This window comes from Bos mutus, unplaced genomic scaffold (genome assembly GCF_027580195.1).
Source record: "Bos mutus isolate GX-2022 unplaced genomic scaffold, NWIPB_WYAK_1.1 CTG223, whole genome shotgun sequence".
NCBI lineage: Eukaryota > Metazoa > Chordata > Mammalia > Artiodactyla > Bovidae > Bos > Bos mutus.
The window spans coordinates 159,586-176,820 of NW_027219688.1; the positions used below are offsets into that span (position 1 = coordinate 159,586).

The window sequence follows — 17,235 nt, forward strand, 5'->3', positions numbered from 1 at the left end:
TGAGGGTCTGGGCCACCACACCTGGTAAGAATTTGAGTTTGCTAAAGTTCTGTCCCGGCGGCCAACCCTGACCTCTGACGCAGGGTAACTCCTCTCGTGGCGGTCCCTGACCTCGGACGCTGGGTAGCTCCTCTCGGCCGCCCCCCCGACCTTGGACGTGGGGTAGCTCCTCTCGGCCGTTCCTGCACCGTCGCAATCTGGCACTCTCAGCCGCTGCCCCTGACCTCAGACGTGGGGTAACTCCTCTTGGCCACCGCCCATCGGGCATGGGGTCCTCCCAGCTTCTGCCCCTGACCTGGGACATGGGGTAGCTCCTTTCGCCTGCGCTTTCGCAGCCACCTGCTCTTTGGCCTGCCCCAGCCACAGGGAGGAGATACCCCATGCCCTTAAGCCCGAGGCCAGGGGAAGTTGGCGGGAGGAGATACCCCACGCCCCAACGCCCGAGGCCAGGGGCAGTGGCCAGGAGGACCAACCCCACGCCATGGCTGCGCGGGCACAGGAGGGCCTAGAGGAGCTATCCCACGTTGAAGGTCAGGAAGGGCAGCGGTGAAGAGATACCCCTCGTCCAAGGTAAGGAGCATTGGCTGCGCTTTGCTGGAGAGGCCGTGAAGAGATACCCTACGCCCAAGGTAAGAGAAATCCAAGTAAGACGGTAGGTGTTGCAAGAGGGCATCAGAGGGCAGACACACTGAAACCATAATCACAGAAAACTAGTCAATCTAATCACATTAGGACCATAGCCTTGTCTAACTCAATGAAACTAAGCCATGCTCGTGGGGCAACCCAAGGTGGGCAGATCATGGTGGAGAGATTTGACAGAATGTGGCCCACTGGAAAAGGGAATGGCAAACCACTTCATTATTCTTGCCTTGAGAACCCCATGAACAGTATGAAAAGGCAGAATGATAGGATACTTAAAGAGAGACTCCCCAGGTCAGTAGGTGCCCAACATGCTACTGGAGATCAGTGGAGAAATAACTCCAGAAAGAATGAAGTGTTGGAGACAAAGCAAAAAGAATACCCAGCTGAGGATGTCACTGGAGATAGAAGCAAGGTCAGATGCTGTAAAGAGCAATATTGCATAGGAACCTGGAATGTCAGGTCCATGAATCAAGGCAAACTGGAAGTGGTCAAACAAGAGATGGCAAGAGTGAATGTTGGCATTCTAGAAATCAGCCAACTGAAATGGACTGGAATGGGTGAATTTAACTCAGATGACCATTATATCTACTACTGCGGGCAGGAATCCCTCAGAAGAAATGGAGTAGCCATCATGGTCAACAAGAGTCCGAAATGCAGTAGTTGGATGCACTCTCAAAAACGACAGAATGACCTCTGATCGTTTCCAAGGCAAACCATTCAATATCAGAGTAATCCAAGTCTATGCCCCAACCAGTAATGGTGAAGAAGCTGAAGTTGAACGGTTCTATGAAGACCTACATGGACTTTTAGAACTAACACCCAAAAAGATGTCCTTTTCATTATAGGGGACTGGAATGCAAAAGTAGGAAGTCAAGAAACACCTGGAGTAACAGGCAAATTTGGCCTTGGAATACGGAATGAAGCAGGGCAAAGACTAATAGAGTTTTGCCAAGAAAATGCACTGGTCAAAGCAAACACCCTCTTCCAACAACACAAGAGAAGACTCTATACATGGACATCACCAGATGGTCAACACCAAAATCAGACTGATTATATTCTTTGCAGGCAAAGATGGAGAAGCTCTATACAGTCAGCAAAAACAAGACCAGGAGCTGACTGTGGCTCAGATCACGACTCCTTATTGCCAAATTCAGATTTAAATTGAAGAAAGTAGAGAAAAACACTAGCCCATTCAGGTATGACCTAAATCAAATCCCTTATGATTATACAGTGGAAGTGAGAAATAGATTTAAGGGCCTAGATCTGATAGATAGAGTGCTTGATGAGCTATGGAATGAGGTTCGTGACTTTGTACAGGAAACAGGGATCAAGACCATCCCCATGGAAAAGAAATGCAAAAAAGCAAAATGGCTGTCTGGGGAGGCCTTAAAAATAGCTGTGAAAAGAAGAGAAGCAAAAAGCAAAGGAGAAAAGGAAAGATATAAGCATCTGAATGCAGAGTTCCAAAGAATAGCAAGAAGAGATAAGAAAGCCTTCTTCAGCAATCAATGCAAAGAAATAGAGGAAAACAACAGAATGGGAAAGACTAGAGATCTCTTCAAGAAAATCAGAGATACCAAGGGAACATTTCATGCAAAGATGGGCTTGATAAAGGACAGAAATGGTATGGACCTAACAGAAGCAGAAGATATTAAGAAGAGATGGCAAGAATACACAGAAGAACTGTACAAAAAACATCTTCACGACCCAGATAATCACGATGGTGTGATCACTCACCTAGAGCCAGATATCCTGGAATGTGAAGTCAAGTGGGCCTTAGAAAGCATCACTATGAACAAAGCTAGTGGAGGTGATAGAATTCCAGTTGAGCTATTCCAAATCCTGAAAGATGATGCTGTGAAAGTGCTGCACTCAATATGCCAGAAAATTTGGAAAACTCAGCAGTGGCCACAGGAATGGAAAAGGTCCATTCCCAAAGAAAGGCAATGCCAAAGAATGCTCAAACTACCACACAATTGCCCTCATCTCACATGCTAGTAAAGTAATACTTAAAATTCTTCAAGCCAGGCTTCAGCAATATGTGAACCGTGAACTTCCTGATGTTCAAGCTGGTTTTAGAAAAGGCAGAGGAACCAGAGATCAAATTGCCAACATCCGCTGGATCATGGAAAAAGCAAGAGAGTTCCAGAAAAACATCTATTTCTGCTTTATTGACTATTCCAAAGCCTTTGACTGTGTGGATCACAATAAACGGTGGAAAATTCTGAAAGAGATGGGAATACCAGACCACCTGATCTGCCTCTTGAGAAATTTGTACACAGGTCAGGAAGCAACTGTTAGAACTGGACATGGAACAACAGATTGGTTCCAAATAGGAAAAGGAGTACGTCAAGGCTGTATACTGTCACCCTGCTTATTTAACTTATATGCAGAGTACATCATGAGAAATGCTGGACTGGAAGAAACACAAGCTGGAATCAAGATTGCCAGGAGAAATATCAATAACCTCAGCTATGCAGATGACACCACCCTTATGGCAGAAAGTGAAGAGGAACTAAAAAGCCTCTTGATGAAGGTCAAAGTGGAGAGTGAAAAAGTTGGCTTAAAGCTCAACATTAAGAAAATGAAGATCATGGCATCTGGTCCCATCACTTCATGGGAAATTGATGGGGAAACAGTAGAAACAGTGTCAGACTTTATTTTTCTGGGCTCCAAAATCACTGCAGATGATGACTGCAACCATGAAATTAAAAGACGCTTACTCCTTGAAAGGAAAGTTATGACCAACCTAGACAGCATATTCAAAAGCAGAGACATTACTTTGCCAACAAAGGTTTGTCCAGTCAAGGCTATGGTTTTTCCTGTGGTCATGTATGGATGTGAGAGTTGGATTGTGAAGAAGGCTAAGCACCGAAGAATTGATGCTTTTGAACTGTGCTGTTGGAGAAGACTCTTGAGAGTCCCTTGGACTGCAAGGAGATCCAACCAGTCCATTCTAAAGGAGATCAGCCCTGGGTGTTCTTTGGAAGGAATGATGCTAAAGCTGAAACTCCAGTACTTTGGCCACCTCATGGGAAGAGTTGACTCATTGGAAGAGTCTCTGATGCTGGGAGAGATTGGGGGCAAGAGGAAAAGGGGAGGACAGAGGATGAGATGGCTGGATGGCATCACTGACTCGATGGACATGAGTCTGAGTGAACTCCGGGAGTTTGTGATGGACAGGGAGGCCTGGTGTGCTGCGATTCATGGGGTCACAAAGAGTCAGACACGCCTGAGCAACTGATCTGATCTGATCTGATCTGAAAGTTCTGTCTGATATACAGAAATTTAGAGAACATCACAGAGGAGGGAGAAGGTGAGTACCACTTAAAGGAGTGGGGCCTGAAGCTCAGGTCATACCACCTCGTGTATCAAGTGTTTCAGATGGATTGCAGCCTGCCACGACCTTGAATACTCAGAGACCCAGTGTAAATAACATGTGACAAGCACACATCTGTGTACTGTCAAAGCGAGCTCTGTAACAAATATCTTATGTGCCTTATTGTCACATCCAAATACCTAGGTCTGATGTTATCAATAGCTGTGACAAATCTGTGGACATGGGGACTCATCTCAAGCTGATAACATGCAACATGAAGCATCCACTTTGTCTTAGTTTTAATTCGTACCCCAGGGCCTTTTCTGATTCCTTGGGAGCCCATTCAGTCCATGGGCAAGCACAGCCTGAAACTAAAGGGGAATTACCACCCCTGCCAGCAAGCACCAACCAGAAGGAATAGGGATGGATGCATACACAGATTCTTGCCTCTCAATGATAATCCTGAGATGCATCTTGTATGTTTCTTGGAGATGCTGGCAGAATCAAGCCCCAGTACTGTGCTATCTACTTTCTCATATCTGCTTCTTAAGATCACTTCCTACATAAACTGCCTTCACCTGAATTCTTGCTTTAGGCTCCTTTTTTGGGGTTGCGAGGAGACAAAATTAAAACAGAGGTACTTTAAAATTTTGATAGAGAAAGAACGGAAGAAAGTTCAATGTAAACATTACTGGGCTGATTTCTAACAAGAGCAAGTGGGTGCTTGAGTGATTACGTAACTAGAAAAATAGAAGCTGACACCTTATTTTTTCAAAAACTAGTGAAATAGATCGTATTTATGAAAATCCAGTCTCTGTAGATGTATGATCGTATCCTTACTTACCAATCTCAATTTTTATTAATATCATTATCCCTGTCTGCCGGGGTCCAGCCCCGGTTGTTCCAGGGAATTCGAAGGGGAGATGGCTTCAGCAATCAGGAAACAATAGCTTTAATTAAATATTAATTAGAGGTATAAAGAGTAATAAAATAAGGATAGCTCAGTGAGAAAATTCAGTGGAGAAAAGAGGCTGAATAACTTGGTTTATGCGGAAAACCAATAAAACTTCAAGACAAGAAGTTTGCACCACCCACGTATGCCACAGGCGTCTTCCCATTCTACCGAGGGAGAGGAGACACTAAGGCCTCCCTGATCGGATCTTAGAAGCCCAGGCAAAATTAGTAGGTTTGTCGGGCTTCCGCGCTCCAGATGGGAATTCAGCCAGAAGGTGAAAGAAAGAATGACATGAGGAGACCAGTCTTTCGAGGAACTGATCCCATTCTTTATTTTCCAGGGTCTGTTTTTATACACAGAGATGTAATACAAAAGTCACGTGGGGTCAGCAGTCCTGACTTTTATCAAAATCAGATGCTTCATACAAATGTATACAAAGGTCTTAGAGGTGTTACATCATCTTCTGGCCAGGGGGCCTGCTGACAATTTATGACCCTCTCTTTGTGACAGCGGTCAGTCAACCAGAACACGTATTTCTCCAGGGGTGATTATTCTTAAAACAGACGCCACCTTCCAAGGCATCAGATAAAGTTACATTCCTATAGGGTTAGGGTATAGTGGGTTTTAATTAAGGAAAGAATTTGCTTAGCCTAAGGTCTAACGTGATTAATATCAAAGGTTAATACTTATTTCTCTTATATGTTAGTTATATTCATTAATGTGTATAAGGGGCAAGGGATATGGAGATGTAGCAGCAAATTTTGGCTCAACAATGAAACCCTCCACTGGTATAATTCCTAACTAGCCCACTAGTACTATAGTAAAAATTTTCTAACTTCTCAAAAAAATCTGTTTTTAAAAGGTTTAAAGCATCTCGTGCCTCTCACGGCTGGGAGGCTGTGAACAATCACATGTGGCCGGACAAACCTGTCAGGCAGGCTAGAGAACCTTCAGAGGAGTTTGTAGGTTGAAACACTCCTGTCATGCCCAGGAATTATTATTAACTGGAGCTGTAAGTTAACTCTTTTTCAGAGCAAGGTGGTAGGGGACAGCCCCCCATAAAGTCAGAGGTGTAGGTGAGAGCACAAAGCAGTAAAGTAGGCAGACTCTGGTTTTGGGGGTAGATGCTCGAGAATTTCCAGGGGGACTCCTGAGGCTCGATCCCACCTTTGCGTATGCCGAGCCTCCTTCCTCATGACCTTTGCCACAGGCAGAGATCCTCACGCTGGCTCCCGGCACCTGTCCCTGAATCTGCTCATCCTCATTATTTAAACCTCATTCCTACTTCTTCTCAAAATATACCTCTATTCCAGTCTATTCTCCTTACCAACCCATAAGCATCTCAGTCTCTTGAATTTCTTTTCTGGTTTTTCCACTCACCCAAATTTCCCTTTCATGTATATATCAGGCTGGTCAAATCATATTGGTCCCATAAGCACACCTCAAAACTTTATCTCCTCCCAGTTCTTCTCTAATAGTGAATCCTTGAATCCCTTCTCTCCAATGGTCACAGACTCCTTATAGAACAGATTTCTTGACTAAACCAAGTTCCTTCTGTGCCTCAGTAATTATTTCCATGACCTGAAGAGGGCACTGCTTGCACGGTTGACAACAGAGAATCAACGGCCCATCTGACAAGCCAGTTCCTGTCTTGAAGCCAGGATGTCACCAAGGTTCTGATGAGAACAAGAGGCTTTTATCTCCCTGAAGGAGAGAACTGCCAGCATGGCAGGCCCCGGTTTGCTGTGGGCAGCCGTGGTCTCCATCTATCTTGGTAAGGAAAGCATATGTATTTGCTTTTACTAACAGCCACTAGGACTGGGAAGTAGGAAGAAAAATTATTAACACAGGTATCTTGTTACTTCCTCATGGGTCCAAGCTCCAGGGGGCAAGAAAGCTGATGAATTTTACTGAAGTTTAGATCAAGCAGAAGAAAGGTGGGTGGCAATGGGGACCAGCTTGGACATCTGCCTGCTTTCTCTCTCCTGTGACACCCAGTGCGGACCTTTCTCTCCTCCTTCCCACAGGACCCAGTGTGGCCCAGACGGTCACTCAGCCTCAACCACAAGAGTCTGTACAGGAGACAGGCACAGTGACCCTGGACTGTACATATAGCACCAGTGAGAGTGGTTATTATTTGTTCTGGTACAAACAGCCTCCCAGTGGGGAGATGGTTTTCATTATTCGCCAAAATGCTTATGAACAACAGAATGCAACCAACGATCGCTACTCTGTGAACTTCCAGAAAGAAGCCAAATCCTTCAGTCTCAAGATCTCAGACTCCCAGCTGGAGGATGCTGCAATGTATTTCTGTGCTTACAGTGGTGCACAGTGAGATGAGCAACGGAGAGAGGCCTACAGAAACCTCAGACCTCAGCATCTGTGCAGAGGTTCGGGGGAAGTAGCTGGGGTAAAAGGAACAGAAAATCATGGACTTCTGTAGAGGAAAAAATATTATTCCATCTGCCTATAGGAAACACAAAGGATATCTATAAGCTGAAGTTCTCAAAATAATAATAAAAATAATGGAGGTACATAATGCTTTATAAAGTATTTACATTCATATGCATTTAACTTTCAAGACCCTGTTGATAGGAGAGGTCAGATATTCTGTGTCACTACCATCCAGGGATTTTTATAGCTCTAACTAAAGCTGTATTCTCTATCTGCATGTTCCATGATTATATCCAAGTCAATATATCTGAAACCAAATGTTTCATACTCCCCATAAATCTTATTTGTTATTTTCCTCAGCTTTGATCAGGATTAAAACACACAATAAAAATCTTCTATTTCTGGGCTTGGAGAATTTCTTCATCACTTACCCCCCAGCCTGGGCTGTCTAATTTTGTGGTGTGTGTGTGCACCCACATCTAATTTCTTTATAATTACAAAACAGTGTGACAAACTACATCACATTTATCTCATTGTTTCCGTTTCTGACTTCAACCTAATTCCACCCTCTTTTTCTCAAATTTCCTTAAAGCACAATTGGCCTGATCTAGAACGTAAGGAAAGAGAACACGTCCAAAGGGATTTCATGTGCTGCTAGTACTTGTCAGCAAATGCAAATTAATAATGTTTAAAAAACAAAAAGGTTAACCTCTGGTTATGCTACCACTGCTTCTGGGATGTGGTGAGCCATTTAGAAGAACCAGGTCTAAAGGTGGGGCCAAGCAGCTGCCATAGCCAGAGTCACCACCTAACATCCCCCGAGAAACTGGGAATGTCTGGACCTGGAAATGATTCCACCTTACTTATGTGAAAGGGAAAAAATAATAAAATCAAAAAAATGATGCCAATATTTCTTTGTATGTCCATAATCCGCCCTCCCCAGTACATAGCTATGAAGACCCCCCTCCTGGAGCGTTTAATTCTATCTGCCCACTTTGAGTGAATGATAAAGTTGGAAAAGATATTCCATGACTGAAATAGTTAAGCCTAATGAGAGGGTTCCAGACCTTCAGAATGCTCCAGAGAGGGGTTTCCATGAAAAATCAGGGAAGACAAATCAGCCAAATTTTTTTTTTTTTGCTTTCTTCTGAAGTCCTGATGGAAAAGGAAATCAACACTGACAGTACAAAAATTAGTGCTAAATGTTATAAATTGTGCTTTCTTTTTCTTTCTACTGTTCTAGATCAATGACTCTAGGGTAGACGTGGCATGTAGCAATCACCTGGGAGTTAAAGACTACAGTCTTCACCCTCAAACCTTGAGAATAACCACAGTTACATTGTTACTATGGGAGTGTTCAGTTCACTTCAGTTCAGTTCAGTCACTCAGTCGTGTCTGACTCTTTGCTACCCCATGGACTGCAGCACACCAGGCCTCCCTGTCCATCACCAACTCCCAGAGTTTATTCAAACTCATATCCACTGATTCATGTCCATGGGAGTGTTTCACAACCATAAATTATGCTAAGATGGTAAAAAGTTTGATTAACCCCATTTCATTGAAGTTCATCTTTTTAAAGCAGAGTTGATTAAGATGTTTACCTAATTTAAACTGTTTAAGCAAATAATTCTGTTTGGAATAATGAATGGAAAAGTATGTTATATGCCCTCAGTTAATAGGATCGGGAACAATGAATCTACTGGGGCACTACCCCTCCTAATGACACTTCACATGAACTTTAGGCAAAGCTAACTACTAGATACATGACTGACTTTCCCTGATTATACACTATAAAAGCTTATTGCTTGTTAAAAATGGAAATACCATGCTCATTGGCAACTAGCCATTTCCTAATGGCCCCTTACATGCTCACTTCCAACCCCAACCATTTTGGCTGTCTTGGTTCCTCTCCCAAACTTATTCATGACCCAGCAACTAAAGAGAAAATGCTTGGCACAGCCAGCAAATTAAACAGTGGAATAGCTTGGAATCCTCACCAGGATTCTGTTCAACACTCTGACTTTCTCCCCACAACCTGTGTCTGTTCTGATATCCATACCAAATAACAAACAGGTTATTAAATATTGGGTTATGAGTTTTTAATATCACCCCAGCCTAGAAGGAAATACAACATATACCATAGCATACTATAACAAATAGTCTACTAGGCAAGAGTGAGCTAATGCAGGTTAATAAAGAAATAAGTTAAAAATGTAAAATTTTTTTGTCATGCAGACATATTCATAAAATAAAAGTCTGATAGATACGCAGGTATCAGCTAATCTGATCCTTAATTTTGCCTCGTTCACTTTTCTACCTACTGTCTGGGCAGGAATATCCTGTCCTGCTTCTGTGATGAACAGATGTTCTGAATCCCAGTTTCTAATATGGTGGGTGGAGGGGGTAGGTAGGGATCTTCCCATCAGTTCAGTTCAGTTGTTCAGTCATGTCTGACTCTTTGTGACCCCATGGACTGCAGTACGCCAGGACTCCCTGTCCATCACCAACTCCCAGAGTTTACTCAAACTCATGTCCATTGAGTCGATGATGCCATCCAATCATCTCATCCTTGGTCGTCCCCTTCTCCTCCTGCCTTCAATCTTTCCCAGCATCACAGTCTTTTCAAATGAGTCAGTTCTTCACATCAGGTGCCAAACATTGGAGTTTCAGCTTCAACATCAATCTTTCTGATGAATATTCAGGACTGATCTCCTTTAGGATAGACTGGTTGGATCTCCTTGCAGTCCAAGGGACTCTCAAGTCTTCTCCAACACAGTAGTTCAAAAGCATCAATTCTTCTGCACTCAGCTTTATAGTCCAACTCTCAAATCCATACATGACTACTGGAAAAACCATAGCTTGATTAGAAGATCCTTTGTTGGCAAAGTAATGTTTCTGCTTTTTAATGTGCTGTCTAGGTTGGTCATAACTTTTCTTCCAAGGAGTAAGCGTCTTTTAATTTCATGGCTGCAATCACCATCTGCAGGGATTTTGGAGCCCCCAAAAATAGTCTCTCACTGTTTCCACTGTTTCCCCATCTATTTGCCATGAAGTGGTGGGACCAGATGCCATGATCTTAGTTTTCTGAATGTTGAGTTTTAAGCCAACCTTTCACTCTCATCTTTCACTTTCATCAAGAGGCTCTTTAGTTCTTCTTCGCTTTCTGCCATAAGGGTGGTGTCATCTGCATATCTGAGGTTATTGATATTTCTCCCGGAAATGTTGATTCCAGCTTATGCTTCATCCAGCCCAGCTTTTCTCATGATGTCCTCTGCATTTAAGTTAAATAAGCAGGGTGACAATATACAGCCTTGATGTACTCCTTTCCTATTTGGAACCTGTCTGTTGTTCCATGTGCAGTTCTAACTGTTGCTTCCTGAACTGCATACAGATTTCTCAAGAGGCAGTGGGGAGTATTAATTTGTTGGAGTGGCCCACATAACTAAGGAAGCTTGTTTCCTCACTAGGTCACCAGTTTATTATGAAAGCATACAAGTCAGGAACAGCCAGGTAGAAGAGATGGGTAGGGCAAGATATGAAGAAAGGAAAGCTTTCAAGCTCATCTTCAGCACACCACTCTTCCTGAATCTCCACCTGTTCACCAACCCAGAGGCTCTATGAACCCCAGCCTTAAGGCATTTTATAGGGGCTTCATTGTTTAGATATGACTGATTAAATCATTGTCCATTGGCAATAGATTCAACAGCTGCATCCCCTCTCTGGAGATCAGGGGGATGGGCCTACAAGTTGCAACCCTCTAATCACAGGGTTGGCTCCTCTGTCAACCAGCCACTGTCTTTAGGTGCTTTCTGAAAATCACCTCGTTAACATAATATAAGATAACTTTAAGGCTCTTGCCACAAGAAATTCCAAGAGTTTTAGGTGCCAGAAATGGAATGAAGATCAGATATCCATTTCTTATCATAAACCAAAACATCACATGTGCTTAGGTTAGTATTTGCTTAAGAACATGGTCAGAATAGAACTTTTAGGTGTTGAGACCACATTAGGATATTTTGATTCCTATTAATATGCTTTGCTAACACTGTTTTTCTGCTTTGGTTACTAACAAAACCGAGAGTATGGAGCTTTCATGTTCTTTCTCTCCTAACACAGTTCTTTGTCTCACTTCTCTTTGGAAGCTTCATTGTCTCTGCGACATCAGGAATGGGCACGTTCCACTGACTGCAGCAACGGAAGTCTACCCTTTGGCAGAAGGAAATTTCTGCTTAATGGGAAGGCTGATGCAGATAACCTTTTCTAGAAGCTCAGAATTACACTGATCATTTCTCGCACAGAACATTTGCAATTTCAGAAAGGTGAGTGATGTCAGATCTAAAAATCTTTGGTTCTGTCTTACTTCATTTAGATTCAGATTTAAGGGGAAACACTGGAGAAGTCTCATGAATTTCAATGAGTGCTATTTTCCACCAATCCGTAGAAGATATAAATTTAAAGAATGGTTAAAGCATTAACCAAAACGGACATTGCCAGTAATTCTGCACTGTCATCAAAGCATGTATGTTTGTAAGCCAATCAGCACTTTAGATGAGTGATAGAATTTAGAAAACTATAAAACCTTCACACATTTTTAAGATGACTTCTAAAATATTTTATAATTACTTTAAATGTTTAAGTAGCTCTAAAGGTTATAAATTCCACTGCAGTATAAATATTGACATTCTCAAATAAAACTCATATAATAGCTTATAAATACATGCAATGAAATCTTAATATCAAAGTAATCTGATATCCATCAACATCCAATTAAAACTCATGAACAAGATATCATGTTACTCCTTTCTTTTCTTAAAATCATATTTCCATTCAATTTCTCCTGCAGAATTTAATACATTTTGTCTTTAAAAGTCTTTTACTGATTACCAAAAATGTCTGCAAAACATGTATGAAATTAAAATTATTTTTTAATTTTCCCTAATCATATTGCTCTAATTGTTAAAAGTTTTTTTTTTTTTTTTTCTGGATTGAGTTGTAAATACAATTACTAGTAATGCATACTTAATGAAAACAACCTAAATTTGTTACAATTTTTAAACATTTTTTTAATGTAACAGCCAAAAAAGATTTTTGAAAGCACATTTCTTAATGAAATGACTGAGGTCAGATTTAATTGCTTTGATTAAATGCTTTCCTGACACCAATAAAAAGAAATACCCCTTTCCTTAATGCCCTAGTGGTTTTTCAACCTCAGAGCAGCACTGCAAAAATTCCATGTAAAGTAAGAAGGACAGTTGTGAAATGAAAGTTAGGAAATGAGAACCACAGTCAGTTTTAGGAAAGGGTACATAGAGAAGTCAAGGATCTAGAAACTGATTCCCTTAAATACGTATCTCTTCCCTACTTTGAAGATCACTGCATGTGTGTATCTGCTAAGTCATCTCAGTCATGTCCAACTCTTTGCAACCCTATGAAACCACCAGGCCCTTCTGTCCATGGGGTTCTCCAGGCAAGAATACTGGAGTGGGTTGCCAAGCCCTCTTCTAGGGGATCTTCTCGACCCAGGGATTAACCCACGTCTCTTGTGTCTTCTGCACTGGCAGGTGGGTTCTTTAGCACTAGCACCACCTGGGAAGCCTAGCATTAGATTTCTCTACATATTACTGATTCATTCTCAGCCAGTCTTCATTCTATAATGAGTTTTGAGGAAAGTAAGCAGGAAATTTGAAGGATAGAGTCTTCAGTTTCAGTAAGCTGATAAATTTCCTAAAACCTCTTTGACATTTCTGGTTTGGGGGAATGGCTACTGATGAATTAGAAAATTATAGGGACTGAACTCTTGCATGATACAAAGTCATTTGCATACAAGTCACTCATACCTGTATCTTTATCTTGGAAAAGGCAATTTTAAATACCAGCATCATTCATTAGCAACACTGTAAAAGAAAAAGCTGTTCCAATCTTGGGGAAAAACATGACCATTGCTAGATCCCTGTTTGTCTATCATGCAAGAGCATTTTCTAGTAGACACTTATCTGACACTCTTGAAGAAGGTAATTAACTGTACAACAGTTGGTACTAGAATTTGGGGTTAATTTTTCTTCTAGACCATAAACTTATAATACCTCTTCTATTTCCATGGGTTAACTTCCAACACACAGGACTGTAAACCATATGAGCCTTTCCTCATAAATATTTATGGCTTGGTAATCCCATGGACGGAGGAGCCTGGTGGGCTGCCATTCGTGGGGTTGCTAAGAGTCGGATACTACTGAGCAACTTCACTTTCACTTTTCACTTTCATGCATTGGAGAAGGAAATGGCAACCCACTCCAGTGTTCTTGCCTGGAGAATCCCAGGGATGGCGGAGCCTGATGGGCTGCCGTCTATGGGGTCGCGCAGAGTTGGACACGACTGAAGAGACTTAGCAGCAGTAGCAGCAGTGGGTAAATATGCCGTGATACCAGTGAAGGAAACCATCATCCCATCCAAGGTATTTTCTTCACTATAATCAGGTATTATTTAAAAATGCAGATGCAGTCATTTCAGGCTCTTGCTTAAATTAATCAGTGACTTCCCATTTCCCATGGGATAAAATTCAGAATTATCAAGACTCAAAAAGTCCTCTTTGCTCTGACTTACTTCTCTGGCCTCATCTCCCAACTCTCATCCTCACCCATATTGGACTATGGGCTTACTATCTCCTGCCTGCCCTTCTAGGTCCTTTCTTCATCCTTCCACACCCTGTTCTGTGACCCAGGTGGCTAACCTGTAGGAACTGTCAATGGGCTCTCTTGCCTCCTGACTTTTGGTTGGTATAGCCTCAAGGGGGGATACCTGCAGAGACCAGAGGAATGGATGAGCATAAGGTCAGGGTATACAGTGCCCCTAAAACATCTACTTCTGCTTTATTGACTATGCCAAAGCCTTTGACTGTGTGGATCACAATAAACTGTGGAAAATTCTTAAAGAGATGAGAATATCAGACCACCTGACCTACCTCCTGAGAAATCTGTATGCAGGTCAAAAAGCAACAGTTAGAACTGAACATGGAACAACAGACAGGTTCCAAATTGGGAAAGGGGTACGTCAAGGCTGTATATTGTCACCATGCTTATTTAACTTATATGCAGAGTCCATCATGAGAAACACTGGGCTGGATGAAGCACAGGCTGGAATCAAGATTGCTGGAGAAATATCAATAACCTCAGATATGCAGATGACACCACTCTTAAGGCAGAAAGCGAAGAAGAACTAAGGAGCCTCTTGCTGAAAGTGAAAGAGGAGAGTGAAAAAGTTGGCTTAAAACTCAACATTCAGAAAACTAAGATCAAGGCATCTGGTCCACCACTTCATGGCAAATAGATGGGAAAACATTGGAAACAGAGAGAGACTTTATTTTGGGGGGCTCTATTCAAAAGCAGAGACATTACTTTGCCAACAAAGGTCCATCTAGTCAAGGCTATGGCTTTTCCTGTGGTCATGTATGGATGTGAGAGTTGGACTGTGAAGAAGGCTGAGCAAAGAAGAATTGATGCTTTTGAACTGTGGTGTTGGAGAAGACTCTTTAGAGTTCCTTGGACTGCAAGGAGATCCAACCAGTTCATTCTGAAGGAGATCAGCCCTGGGATTTCTTTGGAGGGAATGATGCTGAAGCTGTAACTCCAGTACTTTGGCCACCTCATGCGAAGAGATGTCTCATTGGAAAAGACTCTGATGCTGGGAGGGATTGGGGGCAAGAGGAGAAGGGGACGGCAGAGGATGAGATGGCTGGCTGGCATCACTGACTCGATGGACATGAGTTTGAGTGAACTCTGGGAGTCGGTGATGGACAGGGAGGCCTGGCATGCTGCAATTCATGGGGTCGCAAACAGTCGGACATGACTGAGCGACTGAACTGAACTAAACTGAAAATCACTGCAGATGGTGACTGCAGCCATGAAATTAAAAGACACTTGTTCCTTGGAAGAAAAGTTATGACCAACCTAGAGAACATATTAAAAAGAAGAAACATTACTTTGCCAACAAAGGACCATCTAGTCAAAGCTATGGTTTTTCCAACAGTCATATATGGATATGAGAGTTGGACTATAAAGAAAGCTAAGCACCAAAGAATTGATGCTTTTGAACTGTGGTGTTTGAGAAGACTGTTGAGAGTCCCTTGGACTGCAAGGAGATCCAACCCGTCCATCCTAAAGGAAATCAGTCCTGAATATTCATTGGAAAGCCTGATGTTGAAGCTGAAGCTCCAATACTTTGGATGCAAAGAGCTCCAAATACCTGATGCTCCAATACCTGATGCAAAGAGCCAACTCATTGGAAAAGACCCTGATGCTGGGAAAGATTGAAGGCAGGAGGGGAAGGGGATGACCAAAGAAAAGATGCTTGGATGGCATCACCGACTCAATGGACATGAGTTTGAATAAACTCTGGGAGTTTGTGATGGACAGGGAAGCCCAGCGTGCTGTAGTCCATGGGGTCACAAAGAGTCAGACACAACTGAGCGAATGAACTGAACTGAACTGATATAGTGCCCCAGATTCCTACTTCTGAGACTGACATAGGCTGACATTGAACCTCTATCACAAGGTCAGCTCTTTAAGACAGCCTCTCCAAAGAGCCTCTCTATCCCCAGGTTCCAGTAATCACTCTCTCCCTTCCATTTAAGACCCAGAGTGATGCTAGAGCCAAAATAGCACTATCCCTTAGGTGTTCCCTTCTCCCTGCTTATACTTCTGTAACTAGTGCCTCATTAAAGTCTCCTCAAATTAGGCAAATTTTGTTTGAGTTTTCTGCTAGAATCCTGATTGATACTTTCAGATTCTAAAATGTGCTTATTTTTTACTTTAACATTACTTTTTCAGGGAGGATTTTCCTAGCCTCCTTGACTCAGTATAACTGCCTGTTAAACTCTTACAGTGCCCAGTACTCTCCCATCACAACATCCTCCACACTTGGTGGCAATTGTTGAATGAGTGTCCCTTTCTCAAACAGGCTGTGTCTTCCACAACATTACGGACTGAATTTTTGTCTTCTCATTGCTATAGCCTAAGGGATCAACCTGGAATCTGGAACACAATGGATTCTCAATAGTTATTTGTTCAATTCATAAGAGGATGAGTGAACGAGCTTGTTCTTATTCCAAAACCGTATTGCATCAGAAAAATATAAAGCAAAATTTGTGGGAAATATATGAATAATTTTAAAAGATATTAATTATAAGATACTTTAATAACCACTTCTCAGAGAAAGAGCCAGAGAAGAAAACTAACTTTGTAGCCCATAAGCATATATATACATATATATAAACATTTACCAGAACATGAGCATGTATCATGACTCAAAGAAGCTATAGGAAAGATGTATAAAAGCCACATTCTTTGAATACTATACAATAAAGCTGAAATTAATAATTAAAAATAAATAAATAATTTAAATAAATTATGAAATAATTTAAATAAATATTAAATATAAAATTTAAATAAATGATAAATTAATAATTAAAAATAGTAAATATGTTGAAGGAAATTAACCACTTATGATATTCTAAATAATTTCCAGGTCAAAGAACTAAAAGTTAAAATTGCAGATTATTAAAAATTTACTCTAATGACAGTACTACATGTAAAAATCTATGGATTTGTTCAAAGAAGTACTCATAAGAAATGCATAGCCTTAAATACATTTATTAATGAAGAGTTAAATAAAGAAGCTAAATTTTGCTTTCAAAAAAAAAAAATAATAATAATGAGCAAAATTAACATAAAGAAGAGGAAAGTCTAATAATAAAAGTAGGAATTAATTTAAAAGCAAAACAAAAATTAAAATTTATAAGTAAAGAGTTCTAGAAAATACGTTAAGAAAAAGAAAGAAAACACAAATACACAACATCAAGAATGAAAAAAGTAATAAGAAAAATAACACAAATACATATCAAAAATGAGAATGGTTATATTATTAACAACTT

At 41.4% G+C, this 17,235-nt stretch overlaps 1 gene segment (V, D, J or C); it reads left to right on the forward strand.

Annotated features, from left to right (window-relative positions):
* The first annotated feature begins 6,186 nt into the window (after window positions 1-6,186).
* On the forward strand, window positions 6,187-7,636 carry LOC102271697 (T cell receptor alpha variable 38-2/delta variable 8-like). The segment is given in 2 exon segments: window positions 6,187-6,690; window positions 6,944-7,636. Coding segments are annotated over 2 exon segments (357 nt in total).
* Window positions 7,637-17,235: the final 9,599 nt, after the last annotated feature.